Here is a 15,613-nt window from a genome sequence, read left to right as displayed (position 1 = left end):
TACAAAATATGTTGCAAACCATTTTCTAAAACAATGAGCTCGCTTACTAGCAAAAAATAAGCTCTCTAGGTGGACATTTCGGCTCTGACCAGTCATTGTGAACAAACGGTATAGCCGTCGCATGCTCGGAGCCAAAATGACATCAGTTGCACTTTCTACAACACACACACACACAGGCCTGATTTGTTTTGTATACACTCCGTCGTACGACGGCGTCGCGTCGAGAAAATATCCGATCTACAAGCTCACGGTGCGTCGCGGACACGACGCCCCGTGAGCTTGTAGATCGGCTATTTTCGGATGCTCGCCGGGCTTCAAGTTGTCGTCGGCGCGCATCGACGCTCCCATCAGCGACGCGCATGTGTGTTCGGCGGAGGGGTTTGTAGCAGCAGCCACGGCGCAGCAGTGTGTATGTGTGAGTGATTCGGTTCGATAGCCGCTGCAGTAGGAGGAAGGACCGCGGTTCTTGCCCCACAGTTGCATCTTTCACTTTCGCCTTGGAAAAAAAAGATATCAGTAAAGAAACAAGCCTGTTCTTTCTCACAGCGACCTCCTGTTCGAGTATTACGCGACGGCGTTCTTGTATTGTACATTTCCTTTAGCGTTAACCCTCGGATAGTGACGCCGAACGCCATTTTAATCGCACGTTTTCCGTGACAGCAGCAGCAGCGCTAGCACAACAATGGCTCTGAAAAGAATTCACAAGGTAAGGAAGTCCCAACAACGACAAGGCCCCGATGGCGTTTTCGCAGTTTGTGTCGGGTGTTCATCTCAACGGTGACAAGGGAGAGGGTTGTCTGTGATCTGTATTATACTGCGATTACACTAACAACGTTGTTTAAATTATAAACTTCGAGATAACGGAACGGTAAACATCCAAACAGCGAGTGACGAGCCGTGAAGCCCAGCAATGCGCCGCTCTTCTCTCCTCTGATGTTGCTAAGTACATAACGAGGCCAGATAATAGTAATACCCGTCCCGAGCTATATGTGATTATGATATAAACACATGTTTGATCAACGCAAATCAGATCGCCTCTCATTGCAAGTTGAGCCATTCGGCTCGTCTCGACCAGAGTGGTGTAGGTCTCGGCTAGCTACCTGCTAACAGTGGGCTAGCTGACGTTAGCCTGTCTATATCTGGCTAGCTAGTTGGGCTAACGGTTTGCAATCTGCTTGGCGTTTCATATATAGCAACGACTAGTTAGCTTAGCTCTCCCCGTGGCTAACTTATAATGCTCATATTCAACACAACACGCGTTTCAAAGCATCCGACGTTACTCCCGATTCACCTAGCCGTCCTAAAAGGCTCATACGTAGTCGCACGCACGACAAATCAACAGGGAATCCTAGTTTTCGACAGAAATGACGTCTATTCGACTGAAAACAGTGACGACGCGGGTTGACACCGGTTTTCAGTTCAACATGCCCGTCATTTTTGTCGAGCGACAAGCTTGTGCGACGCAGTATAATGAGTATAAAACCCTAACTTTGCCACCTCCTTGATTTGACAGATAAGTTGAGTAGCTCACGTTGTTCACAACAGGCCCCACGCGTCCTTTGCCTTTCATACCAGCTTGTTCACAGCGGGTTGTTGAGGCAAGTTGGATTAGATCTTTACGAACCAGCATTTGTGACATTTTAGTTTACCTTTCCTTTCACTCTGGAAAAAAAATCCCCCCTGGTGTTTGACAAAAGACCCATACTTGTTGCCTGCCACATCGAGCCTAAATGGCTGCTTTTGATTGTAAGCTGACATTAACCATTGATTCATGGCCAACTTCCACGCTGTTGATCTATAACAATGTCCCTGTGAGCCCATGTGTTGTCATTGCAATAGTTCGTTGTATTTAATATTGGTTATCCCAACAATCAAAGTTCAGTGATTACTGATGATTTAGTACTATTGTGTTGACAGTAAGTACTAGAGATTTCATTGCTGACAGACTGGTATAAAGTATTGTAAACACAGCAATGACATTGGCTTTGAAAGTTGTGTATGGTGGTCAGCTTTTGAGGAATTGTAAACATTGTGTTTACAAGTCAACAGCATGTTTCACGAAAGCTATTTATTGATCATTAATTTATAGCTGTCCCCCTCATAGTCAATTCATCAGTTAATTGGTTGATTTGATCTTAGTCGAACAAGAGTTTAGTTAATTAGTCACTTATGTTCTTTCCACACATGTGAACTAAAGTAGATAAAACCTTTTAATTCAGCCAGTCTAACTTTAATCAGCCACAGTATTATGAAATATACATTAGATATATGAATTAGAACGTTCTGACCTTAAATGGCTTGTACCTAATGTATGCAGCAAACAAATTTGTTAACGCAAATCAGCGCCAGGATTTCTTTCAAAATAGAAGCTCGGGTGGCGAGCACATATGGCAGCTTTTACTCTGAAAGCCGGAGGCTTCCGTTCGTTACAGAAACCGGAAGGCATAATGTTGCTTGCTTACCGATTTATTAAAGTCTCTCTAGCGTTAATTTTCCGGGCGAGATGCATGTTGATTGAAGTCAGAAATTAAGACAGTAGTATAGCCATCTGGTCAAAACCACGGAGAGCTCCCTAGATTATGCACGGCGATCCTTTCTTTCTGTTCCGTAATCGGGGAAGTGAATGAAAAGCAAGGAGTACATTGCAGAAGCATAGGCCAACCCAAAAGAAAGAAATCTGAATATATTTTTTTCCGTTGGATATCAATGAAAAAGCGATAGGAAGTGTACACACGTCGTCGCAATCAGTCGGTTGGATTAGCTATGACTAATTTCATATTATTAATTATTCAATAAATAATTTCTTTAGTCAAGAACAGTTAATTGGCATAGCAAACTAGTGGTCGATTCCTGGCTACGGTATTTGGTTTTATATTCTAGGTATAAAATTTCATATTTAGTTACATAACATCTTGTACTTGTCATCTGTCTCAGGAGTTGAATGACTTGGCACGGGACCCACCAGCCCAGTGTTCTGCAGGACCAGTAGGAGATGACAGTAAGTTCCAAGTCCTCACCGGTGGATTCCTGGTTTTGAATATTGATTGATGGAATAGTTGGACAGAAACAGAATGTATAAACGGCAACAGACTAGAACACAGTCAAACACTCTACCAAAATAAAAGTCCTTGCTGTCTTGTTTCCATGTCTATGTTCAGGCCAGGGTTTGGGTACTGTATGTTAAGATGAACCCATTGAGACCTGAAAATCTTGCAGGGGGTCTGCGGCCAATTACATATATTCTTTGGGGTCCTTGACATGAGAACCACTGACATAGAAACATAGGTTTTTCAGGAAACTGTCAGGATCTAGAAGACATTTTGTAGAATCTGTTCTCAGGTGTCAATGGGTTAACCCAGCAGTTCCCAAACCTTTTTGGCCATGCACCCCCTGTTACCTCCTGACCTAGCTGACGCACCCCCCACATGGAAATCAAAATTGCATAAGCTATATAGAGACATACATTTCCTATTTATCCACATATGCACATATAGGAACCTGAATATGGCATATCTATGCAGCATAGGCTATATTCTGCATATACTTGCCATATTTGACATACCGGTATGTTAATCCATTTTAAATATAACCATAGCACCACCATTAGCCTTTTCATGTTGCGCATCCCCTAGAAGGCGCTCACGCACCACAAGGGGTGCACGCACCACAGTTTGGGAACCACTGGGTTAACCCATTAAGACCTGATGCTGTTTCTACAAATGCCTTCTGAACCGGTAGTTCTTACACTCGCGCTATGGGCTTTTATATCTGCCATTTTTGAATAGCCAACACAAAAATCTAAAAGGAGAGGAGATGTTTTCCTGGTTTTAATGGGATAAATGGCAAATGGTGTGTTTGGTATCCAAAGTGTTTCAATGTACATTACATTGACCAATTCACACCCAAGACACCAACCTGGAGCAGTAATGGGTTAAAGCACAATTACACTTTGAGAGGTTTGGGTTGTGATGTTACTTTGCCACTACAAATTTTTGTGAGATGTCTTCAATGAATCGTTGCTCCGTTAGTTAGGAATTTATATTATAAAATTGTCTCCTCATTGACTTGTGTTGCACAGTGAACAGAGGGTCTCAAAGTCGCTCTTTTAGCACATAAACCAGTGATCCCGAAAATGTGTGGCTCGCAAAACGAGTATGATTTTTATTTTACAATATCAAACAACCCTACGTAAGTACGTATAGGCTCTATTATAGCTAAGAGAATAGACCCCCAAACTGGTAATGCTTATTGTGCTTTTATCCATGTTGAGAGTGAATACCAGGCTCGGATAGCGGAGTGCAAGTCGTGCTGAGAGCCATGAAAATACTAGGTGGATGCCTAGTGTACATGGATCCTGCTTCTGTGTTCATAACCTGCCTAGTGTACATGGATCCTGCTGCTGTGTTCATAACCTGCTGTCAGTGGCAAGGTGTCAATCTTGCACTTTGGTGCCTCTGCCTTGGATGGAAAGGCAACTTTGAATCTGCCATTCTCTGTCCCGTGGTGCAGTAAAATATTATGATCAATCAAAGTTTGTCTATGAAACTAACGGTAGTCTGACTAGTCTCGTCTTTCCTAACTTGGGAAAGCAGCACTTTAAATGGAAACGAGGAGAAAAACTATGTACAGTACGAAATAGGTTGCCATAGTTCGTAGTGGGTCAAGTTCAATAACTCTGAGTGCATGCCATGCCAAACGGTGAGAAAAGAGTGAATGGACTCAGCCAGGAATGTACAACGTTTCTGTGTTTTTGGTATGTTCCTCGTTTCATTCGGGTCGGTGATGTGTTTCAAATTATTAATCATTGCACTGCAGCTGAATTGTACGTATAGAGAAAATGTTGACAAGTGGCCAAAAATGATTATGCCACTTATACAACTAATTTATATTTATCTATTCTCTGCATCTCCCACAACTGTATGTCTTATAAGACGGTCTTCAATATTAGCCTTTGTTTATGTTCTAATCCCCCTTCTAATGGGCTAGCTCCAAAAATGTGCCCATAGCCAGACTTACTTGCCGACCCCTGACATAAACAAATTCAAACCAGGCAGATTCTGCATATACACGCAAACACAGATTTTCTTTTTGTCAGGTTTTGTAATGGAACATTTGTAGCATCTGCTTTGTTTGTGTTCCTTGTGTGCTAACAGAGTGACTTTGAAACACGTCTCAATGTGCACTGTAATTTAATGAGAGGACTATTTGGATTATCAACTTTTTAAACAGAACAACTACTGAATAATAATAATTTCTTTCCAATATGTATGGCAGTTATATCATGGCAACAACCCAAACGTCTACCAAAAGTGTCATTTAAAGTGTTACTCGTCCAGAACACTTAAACACTAAAAAGCCAGGAGAAACCAGGGATTGAACCGGGTGGGAACCTTCTGATTCCAAGATGGCTGCTCTATCTTGTGTGAGCCAGTCCCCCCAATTATATCGCAGCAGGGTGAAATCAGTCCTCAACTGTTTCTGACATACAGAGTAGGAGCGAGGCGCGGGAGCCACGGGTGTCCTTCTGACAAGATTACCCTCAAATTCATGCATTTCTGATAGAAATACAGTGTGATAAATGTATTTCTGAACCCTAACACTAACCTCTCAAACCCTAACCTCAGACTGTGTGGAGGGAAGCCTCGCCCCCATTGGGGCCCCTTCCCATATTATCAACTTTTTACCCATTTCTGCCTAATTGACTACATTTACTGTGTGTACAGCGGTTACTTACCCATGGTTTAAACAATTACTTCATAGTTCCCTGTGTGAACTCCAGAAAAAACGATCTCTATATTAAACTACCCGTATGTTATTTAGGCTTAACAGAAGTATTGTTGCATTTTTGTTGTATTTGTTGTCTGAGCTGCCATTTCATGGTGTAGTTCTTAAGTAGTCTTTTGTGATTTATTTTTCTCTACAGTTAGTCTAGAAAAGAGTTTAAGTTACCACAGCCTGTAGCAATTCTCAGCTTACATAGACGGCCTACATTATATTCTCAAGTCTTACACAAGAATTCTTGTGAATCTTGTAAACATGTTGTCATTGTTGTACAATGTATTGCAACTAAATGGAGGAAACCCCGTTTTCATTTGTGACAAAGACGTTTCAGGACATGCCTCTTATGAACACACTGGCATACAACCTGTGTGCTTTTACTTTCAGTTACACAGCAAGGTGTTTATTATTCACGTACCCACATTTTAGTTTTAATAATGCAGCAGTAAGTATTTACCATCAGTGGACATTAAACCTGTGGCAGACACTAGTTTCATTTTCATAAATGTGTTCCTATAGTATATTTACACTAACTATGGTACATGGCAAACATATTTATTTTGACGTATTAAGCAATGAGGAAATGTTATGCTACCACATCTGCTTTTGTAGACCGTACAGGCAAACGCACCAAATGAAGGCCTAATTTGTCAGTAGCATTTATGACTGTTGATCTGTCACGATTATTTACATGATAATTGTCACACAAATTAACGATTTTGTTGTTGTTTAAGATGCATGTTTGGCTTTTAGGCTTTAAAGTTGCACAGGCCACACAAATAATATAAAGATATACAAAAATGACTGACCTATCTTATAACCTAAAAGAAAACATAATGGTGGAAATGGATGTTGTGTGAGCTTGTATATCTGCTATTTCCACTATTTTTTTCAAAAATATTAAAGGTCAAGGTGAACTTTATTGTCCACATGGAAAATTTGGCTTGGGCTTTCACCCCTGCTGCAGCCACACAACATCGGTGACCAAAAAACTATAGGAATTCATAACGGTGCACAAATTGTACGATTTAATCTATCCTCTCACAATCGGCTGTTTCAGGGCATGGTTTAACATTTTAGTTGACACCGGCACAAAGGATATAAAAAAAAAACCCTGATGTAGCTCCACTTTGGTTTCCTGTACCTTCTACCAGAGGGCAGAAGTACAAACATCTCATGTAAAACATGTGTATGTTGGGTAATATCACTGGCTTTTTTTAAAAGCCTGTCTTAGTGTAGCCTGCTCATAAATGGACTGCAGAGAGGGGAGTTGTCTTACCCCTATGATCTTCCCTACAGTCTGCATCAATCTGAACATTTTGAAAATAAATGACACATTTTCAACTTGGAAGCTGAATAATTGCAATGCGACCCAGCCACTGCCATGGCCTAATGCCACTCTACTACACTTACTAATATTTATAATAAAAATAAAGTCTCCAGGAAGATCATCTTCATACAGTAAAATAGAATGGCTGCGCACCCATAGCCTAATTAACAGTGTATTACAGCAGAGCACGAGTTTGTGATTTTATATTTTGGTTTTAAGGTATTTTGTAATGATATAAAACCGGATCGCTAAAATCATTGTTTGCTAGACAACGCCTTGTGCAGTGCTCTCTGACATGTTTCGCGCATACGTGCAGCCATTCACTTCCTTGTTTACGGCCCGACAAAACTGTCTATTATCCCTAAATCTACAGCACTCTCCATGGTTTTGACCAGAACGGCAATGTTCAGGGTCCTCATTTCTGACTTAAGCATTTCGTTTGGAATATTAATGCTTCTAAAGAGTGATCCAACGATTTAGCACGAGGTAGTAATGGAACATTATACCTCAGTGATGTAAATAGGTTTTCAATGTAATGAGTCCCGTGATGCAGGGATGGTCTATTTTATGAGTCCCACTTCAACGACGTTAGGAGTCATATTTTGCCATTTTTACAAATTGCAGCATTTAACTCCCAATTTCATATCTACTATATAATGCGCCATGTGCGTGCGTGTACGGTTGTAAAGCACGTAACTCGAGAACCATTTGACCCACCGAGTTCACAATTGACAAACATGCGTTCCACACCCCCACAGGGAGTGCAGTGCCAGGTATCGAGTCGGTAGGACCCACGGTTCTCCAGAACCACCACACAAGGCTCTGCCAGTGGCCCTAATGAGGCCAACTCCTTTCACCTATGCAATTTCCAGCCTCTGCCTCAGCCAATTGAGGCTTAACCAATCGCTGCCAGTGGGCCGAATTGATTGCCAAGTACACTTTTCAGTTTGCAGTCTTCACACACGGGCACATACTGTAGGCAGATCTCCATGTGGGACACCGCCTGACAGTTAAAACGGGTGCTATGACAACGTATATCATTAGGTTGCATCGTTCCCAAGTAGGCCGGTGGCCGACTGCAACGGGCACGTACAAGTCTAGTGGTTATAATTTGGTTATATTCATGTAGAAAACAGAAGAAATTATAACTAAAGCTAGCTAAATAAATTAGAATACAAATATTTCATATTTTGGCTATATGAAATCTATAATAATTCTGCCAGTTTTAACTGTTAATAAATCTTTATGATTTCATTACACTACATAAAAAAATGAATGCTACAAAACTAACGTGGAGATTAAGTAGAAGCAGACATGGAGGAGGTAGGCTGTGCACACCCTCATTAGCAGATGACTTGGGTTTAGATTTAGAAAATGGGTTTGTTAATAATTTCTGTTGCCCTGCAGTTGGCTTTAGGACTTTTTTTTGGGGGGGGGGGGGGGCATTTTAAAGTGTGTGGTGGTACCTGTCCACAAATACAACAGTGTCGGCGTTTCTTTCACAATGTTTTTCCCATTCAATCAGGTCTACTAGGCTAAGTAGGCTTGTCATGCTCAAATGTTCCACTGTCTTTCTGTCGGAGGCAGCGCCGTTTAGATGAGAGAGTTGCGACAACTCAGTTCACTGTTTATTCATGGAGCTGCATGAGTCACTGAACGGTATGTTGTCGTCACTCTCTCTCTAAACGGCTCTGGTCTCGAGGCTGCGCTCCGCTCACCGCTCAGTGCTTGTCTCTGAGCAAGATGGTGGCACCCGTCTGTGTTATTACAAACTAGTGGTTCTACATCGATTCCTACGTGGATTTTATTGTTTATAACGTAGGATGAGGTCTGATGCGGCCATGCAAAATGATCGTGTCCGTGGCTTATTGTTTTAACGCAATTATTTTGTTGTTCACGTGGATTATTACTGTACATGCTGAGTACAGTAGTGCATCCCGTGGATGCAGAGGTTGTCGGTGTATTGCATCCCATAACTATAAACTGCGTTTTGGGACATAAAACACAACCTATTTTAATCTCTATCGCCCGGTTTTGGGGCAAAATGGAAGGCTTTTCAGAGTAAAATCGGCCCATCTGCTGGGCACTCTAGCGCCCATTTTGCAGTTTTCCTACAACTTCTTTTCAGTATATCTGGTTGGTGTCTGGTTGGTTTTCAGTAACCACCATCCATAGCAGCAATGGGTAGATAGCATTTCTGTAGACTTGGATAGCATTTGACACAGGCTTATAGCATGTTATGAAGACGGCACTATAATTGCATTGTATGTAGTCATAGCACGTCATAGTACATATGTAATGGTATAGCATAGTAGTTTATATGTATAGTTTCATTATATAGATATTCCACTGTTACTTTCTTAGCTTACGCATGTTTCATGATAAATGTTTTTATGTAATGTATTCCCATGCTTTTTTTGTTCTTGCTTAATGTAAATCGCTCTGGATTAAGAGCGTCTGCTAAATGCCTAAATGGTAATTTACCACCTAGTGGCAGAAAATAATTAAGCAAATGGTGATATCTCGATAGTGGATCTAAAAGCCCACCATTCATTGTCCAGGAACTACTCTCAGCACTGCCTATCTGATGTTAAACAACATGCCATTGTGTGTTTGTCATGTTTTTCTTTTAAACCACGCCGGCGCATCTCCTATTACATCGTTGGTTTCAAGATTTTTCTCCCCTGTTGTCTTTTACTAAGCTTTTTGCTACTTCATGGTTTGCAAGCACGTCTCTCTTATGAACAAACATGCACACTTTCATGTGGCACCATGTATCCATCCAGTATGAACAAACATGCACACTTTCATGTGGCACCATGTATGCATCCAAACAGAACAGCCTGACCACAACGTGTTTCATAAAACATTTTGTCTGCTTTTCTCTTTTCAGTGTTTCACTGGCAAGCCACAATAATGGGACCTGTAAGTAATCACTTTAAACAACTGTAATGATGCTGTTTTATTGTTCATCATACTGTATTATTATTCTCAGACTTAAACACATTACTTTAAAATGTGCACCTCCGGGGAAAATTGTGGTCACTTGTCTGACTGAAAGTCATACTGACCTTTTTGTTGGCAAAAAATCTTTGTTTATTAATGGAATGAATGTGTTTCTTACAGAATGACAGTCCTTACCAGGGTGGGGTATTCTTTTTGACCATACACTTCCCTACAGACTACCCCTTCAAACCTCCAAAGGTAAACGACAACACATGTAGACATATCTTAACCGAATACTGAAATCAAATCAAATCAAGTTTATTTATATAGCACATTTAAAAACAACTCTCATTGTACCAAAGTGCTTCACAAATACAATACAATATAATACAGTGTAGAAGACGTCAATAATAAAACAACAGAAAAATAGAACAGAATAGTCTAAAAGAGAAGGTGCAGGATCATGTCGGTGGTGGAAAAGCTTGTGAATATAAAAATGTTTTAAGTTGTGATTTAAAAGACTCAACGGAGGGCGCAGACCTAACCGCAAGGGGAATTCTGTTCCACTGAGTGGGGGCTGAGACGGCAAAGGCGCGGTCGCCCCTGAGCCTCTTTTTTGAGTGCGGAACCCCTAAGAGACCTCTATCTGCTGACCTGAGGGTCCTGGTAGAGGGGGGATAGGATAGGAGGTCAGAATACTGGACTACTCGCCCCGGTGCTTGCCCGTTTTTCCTCCCGGAATTTTCCCCAGTGAGGGGGATAACTTTGTAATATGCTATTGGCTGTTTGTATTCTTTTTGGAAAAATATAAAAAGATACTGCTGTCGAAAGGCTATATTATTTGACTTATATTGAACCTATAAACAATTTAGTATTATTTAGTATATGTAAGGTTTTGCCCCCTCAAATGGTACACCTCGTCAGATAATCCCCACATATCCTACAACAACTTCTGTGAACAGACTTCACTGTAGTAGCTTTTATATTTGTAGTTGGGCTGTCTGCTGTCATGAAAGTTTATAGTTAGAGAAATTCAAAGTCCAGCCGTCTGCTGTCGAGCCTCTCCCACCCCTCACTGGGGGAAATTCTGGGAGGAAAACAGAAACGGGGCGAGTAGTCTTGTTACCTCTTAACCACCCACCCCACACATACACAAGTGACAACAAGCACTTATGTGAATGTTTGTTACTGCGTCATCAACCACTTCTCACTTTTTCTATATTCTATATGCAGGTTGCATTTACCACAAGAATCTACCACCCAAATATCAACAGCAATGGCAGCATTTGTCTTGACATCCTGCGATCACAGTGGTCTCCTGCTCTCACCATCTCCAAAGGTAGGCCAGTTTTTTAAGGGTTTTAACTATGATGTGTAAGGCTTCTGTTAACACTTTACTGCTACCAAAACCTCTGGCGCTACTCCCTTCACTATCCAAACAGATTAGTTATAGGCGATTTCGCTTCATGAATGTGTCTAATAAACTAACGAAGTCTTTAGAAGCGTTAATATTGTAACCACGAGGCAGGGAAAATTCAGTAATGAGCCCAGAACATCCACGTTTTTGCCATAGTATGACTAGCACAAAGATGTCTTGTACTACAATAGATCACATCAGTGGTTCTCAAAATGTTTTGACTCTGGTCTCGGGGCACCTGCTCACAACGTGACACTCTGCCTCTAGGTCCACGGCCAAGTGGGGACCACTGGTCTAAGTGATTAAACTGACCAATCCCAAATATTATCAAAGTATTCCAAAGCACCTCTGGACTTGTGTCCCACGCATTTTGAGAAACCCTGCAATTGATAATGGCATAAACATATATTTTGCGCTTTCCTCCCGAAACGGTGGCAACTAATGTTATGTTGAAACGGCTTTTATAACTTTTTAAAATGTGGCACCTACTGCATGCGCGGCTGCTAATGGGAGCCCCAATAAACGGTAGAGCCTAGATTAGCTCACTATGAGCTCCCCTTTTTAGCATCAGTTTCTGATGTAAACAAGGCTTGGTGCTTTTTCTGGTTTTAGTGTGGTAACAGTTTTTGTATTGACCTGTACTTTCACTTGTACCCATTCTACAAACGTTTTCTATCAATCAGTATCGGCTCCCAGTTCTCCATTGGAATCGGATAGTAGAAAGTCTCATATACTTTTTCATCTGAGACCTTATTATCCTCTGTTATTTTCCCCCGTCTCTTCCAGTCCTCCTGTCCATCTGCTCTCTGCTGTGTGACCCAAACCCTGATGACCCATTAGTACCCGAGATTGCTCGCATCTACAAGACGGACAGGGAAAAGTATGTTATTTCCCTTTTTTTTGTTCAATAATTTGAAGGACTATTATGTGTTTTGTGGCTTTGTGCTCTCTGCCATCTACATTGAGCAGTTAAAGTTGTCCAGAAAATACAAGCACCATTGTCTCCAAAGGCTGTAACGTAGCTGTGTATCTTAACACAATCTGTGCTGACACGAGAAAATCTCGTGTATAGCTACTGTACCCCACTTTGCCAAAACGAGATTTGATTAATTGGCATTAACACTTTTGCCACCATTGTTTCAGTCTGTGTCCATTCATGTGCCGAGGGTATTAATGCCGTATGAGCCTTTTTCAAGGGAATTAAATGAACCAGAAGTTAGCTCTTGGATAACTAATCTTATCGCAGGAAGATCGCGGTCCAACCAAGGCATGATTTATTTTACCAAGGCTAGCGATGCGACTGGCGGTAAAGATTGTTTTGATTGGAATCGAAATCTGCGATTAGATTCAGAGTCTGTATTCCTGGGACTCGCATATATTTGTGTGTCTGAGACACGTACATCCAATAGTTGTTTTTGACACGGTAGCAGCACCCTGTCCAGGGTGCTGCTGCCGTCGCTCGCGCAACCCATCGTTGCCCGTCACCCAGGCCGTGTGTTGCTGATAGACGGATAATCGATCCGATTGTGTCCTGCTGTTCATTGTATCACATTTGGTGCAGTAGGCTATGGTAACATGCTTTGACTACTTCAAAGTACATCTGTAACCGTAGTAAAAAATTAAAAAGGGCTGATGTCTGTGTGCAAAATGCAGATCAAATGGGCAAGCCAGTGAGGACCAGACTTTTTTTCTTTTGCTTAATTTAAGTATGATTATAGCGTTGCTTATATTTGTAATTAGCTAAAGCCATACCATAATCGTTTAACTTAACAATTCAATGCATTTTCCGTTAGAACTACTTTTAATCAAATTGTTTCACAAATACTACACCAGGACATGCCTAGCTTAAACTTTGAAGTGGTACTAAAATATGTGTTACTTTGACTGCTACCAACCAGTCCAAGTATCACAATTTCAGTCTATAACAATACTAGTATGTAACTTGCCCTGTGTTTTAATGGACACATGTTGCAGCTCAGAAGTTTATACAGTTTTACAGCAATATTCCTCAAATATAAAACCTTGCCTTTTTTTTTTTTTTTTTTGGACGACCACCCCAAACAACTATGTTTAACCTCTGTCTCTTCTCTCTTTGTCTTATAGGTACAACAGAATAGCTCGGGAATGGACACAAAAGTATGCAATGTAGTGTCTGGGTAAAATCATGGCCAACCACCTCTACGACTTAAGGTTAGGGGAGCTTCAGAAGTAAAGAGAAAACAAACAAACAAAAAGAAAAAAAAACACAAATGAAAAAGTTTAAAACAAGATCTTGTTGGTTTCCATTGGAGTGCTTTCTTTGAGCCATGCCTCCCCTTCACCAGAGTACCTGTATAAACTCCCTCTGCCCCACTGCCCCCAACTTCTGTTTCCCCATTCTCTCATTCTCTTCTTCCCATCCTCATTCCTATCAGCTCACACCACCAAACCCCAACCTCCGGTGTACATATTCTCAACTTGTTATGGAAACCCAACCTCTCCACCTGCCCCTCACCGCTCTACCCAGTGACCTCTGGCCTCCTGTCTGACCTCATAATTCCTTCATTTCTTTTCTCCACACAGGCTGGGCTGTTCCCACCTGTCTGTCCCCCCCCCCCCACCACACCACACTCACCTCCAACACACAAACCCCAACAATTTCCTTCTGCATCTGCATTCTCCACTTGCTCACTCCAAATGTTTAGCACTAAAACATTCCTTTTTTAGCATCTGTAAATCTAGGGGACCTTTGTTTCTTTTATAATATTTCCTTTCCATTTTTTGGAGGGGAGGGGCACATGAAATGGAGGGATTTTTACACTCTGCACACCCTTTCTTGTTGTTTCCCAATAATTCCCAGCTGTGTGGGTGACAATTCAAGAAAGCCATTTTCACACGGGAGTCGAGGGGCACTCTGTATTTTGTACAAGGAATTCTTTGAAAGAAAAAGAAAAGTCATAGCAGGCTATATAGATGGGGAAAACTTATATGGCCTATTTGGGTCTTCTTCTCTTGGATTCTATGAAAGGACTTGAATTTATCCCATCAACCTCCCACTCCCCAACTCCGTCTCCTACCCTTATGCCATGTAACCAAGTTGTCTGTCTGTCTGTCTCCCCCCCCCCCCCCCCCCTTACACGCATCAACATGCACACACATGCACAAAGTCTAAACTCTTTGTCACCACCACCTTCTTTACATTCACAAAAGAGGAGGTTCTGGACCAGGTATTTAAGTATTTTCCCCCCTTAACCTGTTTTTATTTCTCCCCCATACTCATAAGGTTGCATTCTTTTTTTTGTATTTCTTTTTTTTTCTTTTTTTTGCTATTGTTGAAATTAGAGGCTAACATCTTAAAAGGCTAATGGGACTGGTTTGGGCTCTGGGTGTGAGGAGAACCCACTCTCCTTGCACAAAAACCTCTGTATATTAAATTACCTGAGAGGCTCATTGAGCTTTGTGTGTTGATTAAACTGTGTAATAAAAATAAAAAAACCTGACTCCTGTGTCTACTCATTTTCAGGCCCTGTTGGAGAAAATATAGTAGAGGGAGGAAACAGGAATCTGATGCCCACTCCCCATCGATCCTAATTCTATTGAAATTTTGCTTAACTGCAATATTGCATATTTGTATTGGTCTCTTTCCTGTTTGTAATATGTACACTTATGTTTCTCATAGGACATCACATTTATCAGTATAGACTTGTCAGTTGAGCGCACGAGAATTAATTGCATGTTGGATTTTTAGGTTGGTGTATTGCATGCCTTTTATCGGTGTGGAGTTGGAGTAATTGTTTAGGGCTGCAACTATTTTTGTATCAATTATTCCATTAATTGCATAATCAAAGATGGTGTCACATTGTGAGCATGTTTTTACTATTTTGCAAATGCATGCCCAAAATATTGATATATGAATCTATTTTATCTAACGGTAATTATTTTTTATATAATCTCTTCCTTAACTGTTGCACCCCTACAGTGGTTGAATTCAAATGTCGTTTATCAAACATGTCCATCCTCAAGGGATACAGGAAGAGTGGGCACTAGTGGCACCTAATGGTATTCATGATTTGATCATGCATGGTAGGCTACATCATCACATTTACCCTTAGTTCAACTTCTTTATGACCATAAATGACTGGCTAGCCATGGGTTTTGTAGCA

The 15,613-nt window shown here is 41.2% G+C and overlaps 1 protein-coding gene across 1 annotated transcript; it reads left to right on the top strand.

The window, feature by feature from the left end:
* The first annotated feature begins 377 nt into the window (after positions 1–377).
* On the top strand, positions 378–14,950 carry ube2d2 (ubiquitin-conjugating enzyme E2D 2). Its single transcript, XM_080774702.1, has 7 exons — positions 378–706; positions 2,935–2,998; positions 10,002–10,033; positions 10,235–10,312; positions 11,288–11,393; positions 12,258–12,351; positions 13,575–14,950. The coding sequence occupies exons 1-7, from the start codon at positions 683–685 to the stop codon at positions 13,618–13,620; spliced, it is 444 nt and encodes a 147-aa protein (XP_080630828.1). The 5' UTR covers positions 378–682; the 3' UTR covers positions 13,621–14,950.
* The last annotated feature ends 663 nt before the right edge of the window (positions 14,951–15,613 follow it).

The sequence above is a fragment of the Protomyctophum bolini genome, assembly GCF_963924005.1.
Source record: "Protomyctophum bolini genome assembly, chromosome: 10".
Lineage (NCBI taxonomy): Eukaryota > Metazoa > Chordata > Actinopteri > Myctophiformes > Myctophidae > Protomyctophum > Protomyctophum bolini.
Note: the sequence above shows the minus strand (reverse complement) of the source record. Positions and strands in the feature narration are given on the sequence as shown.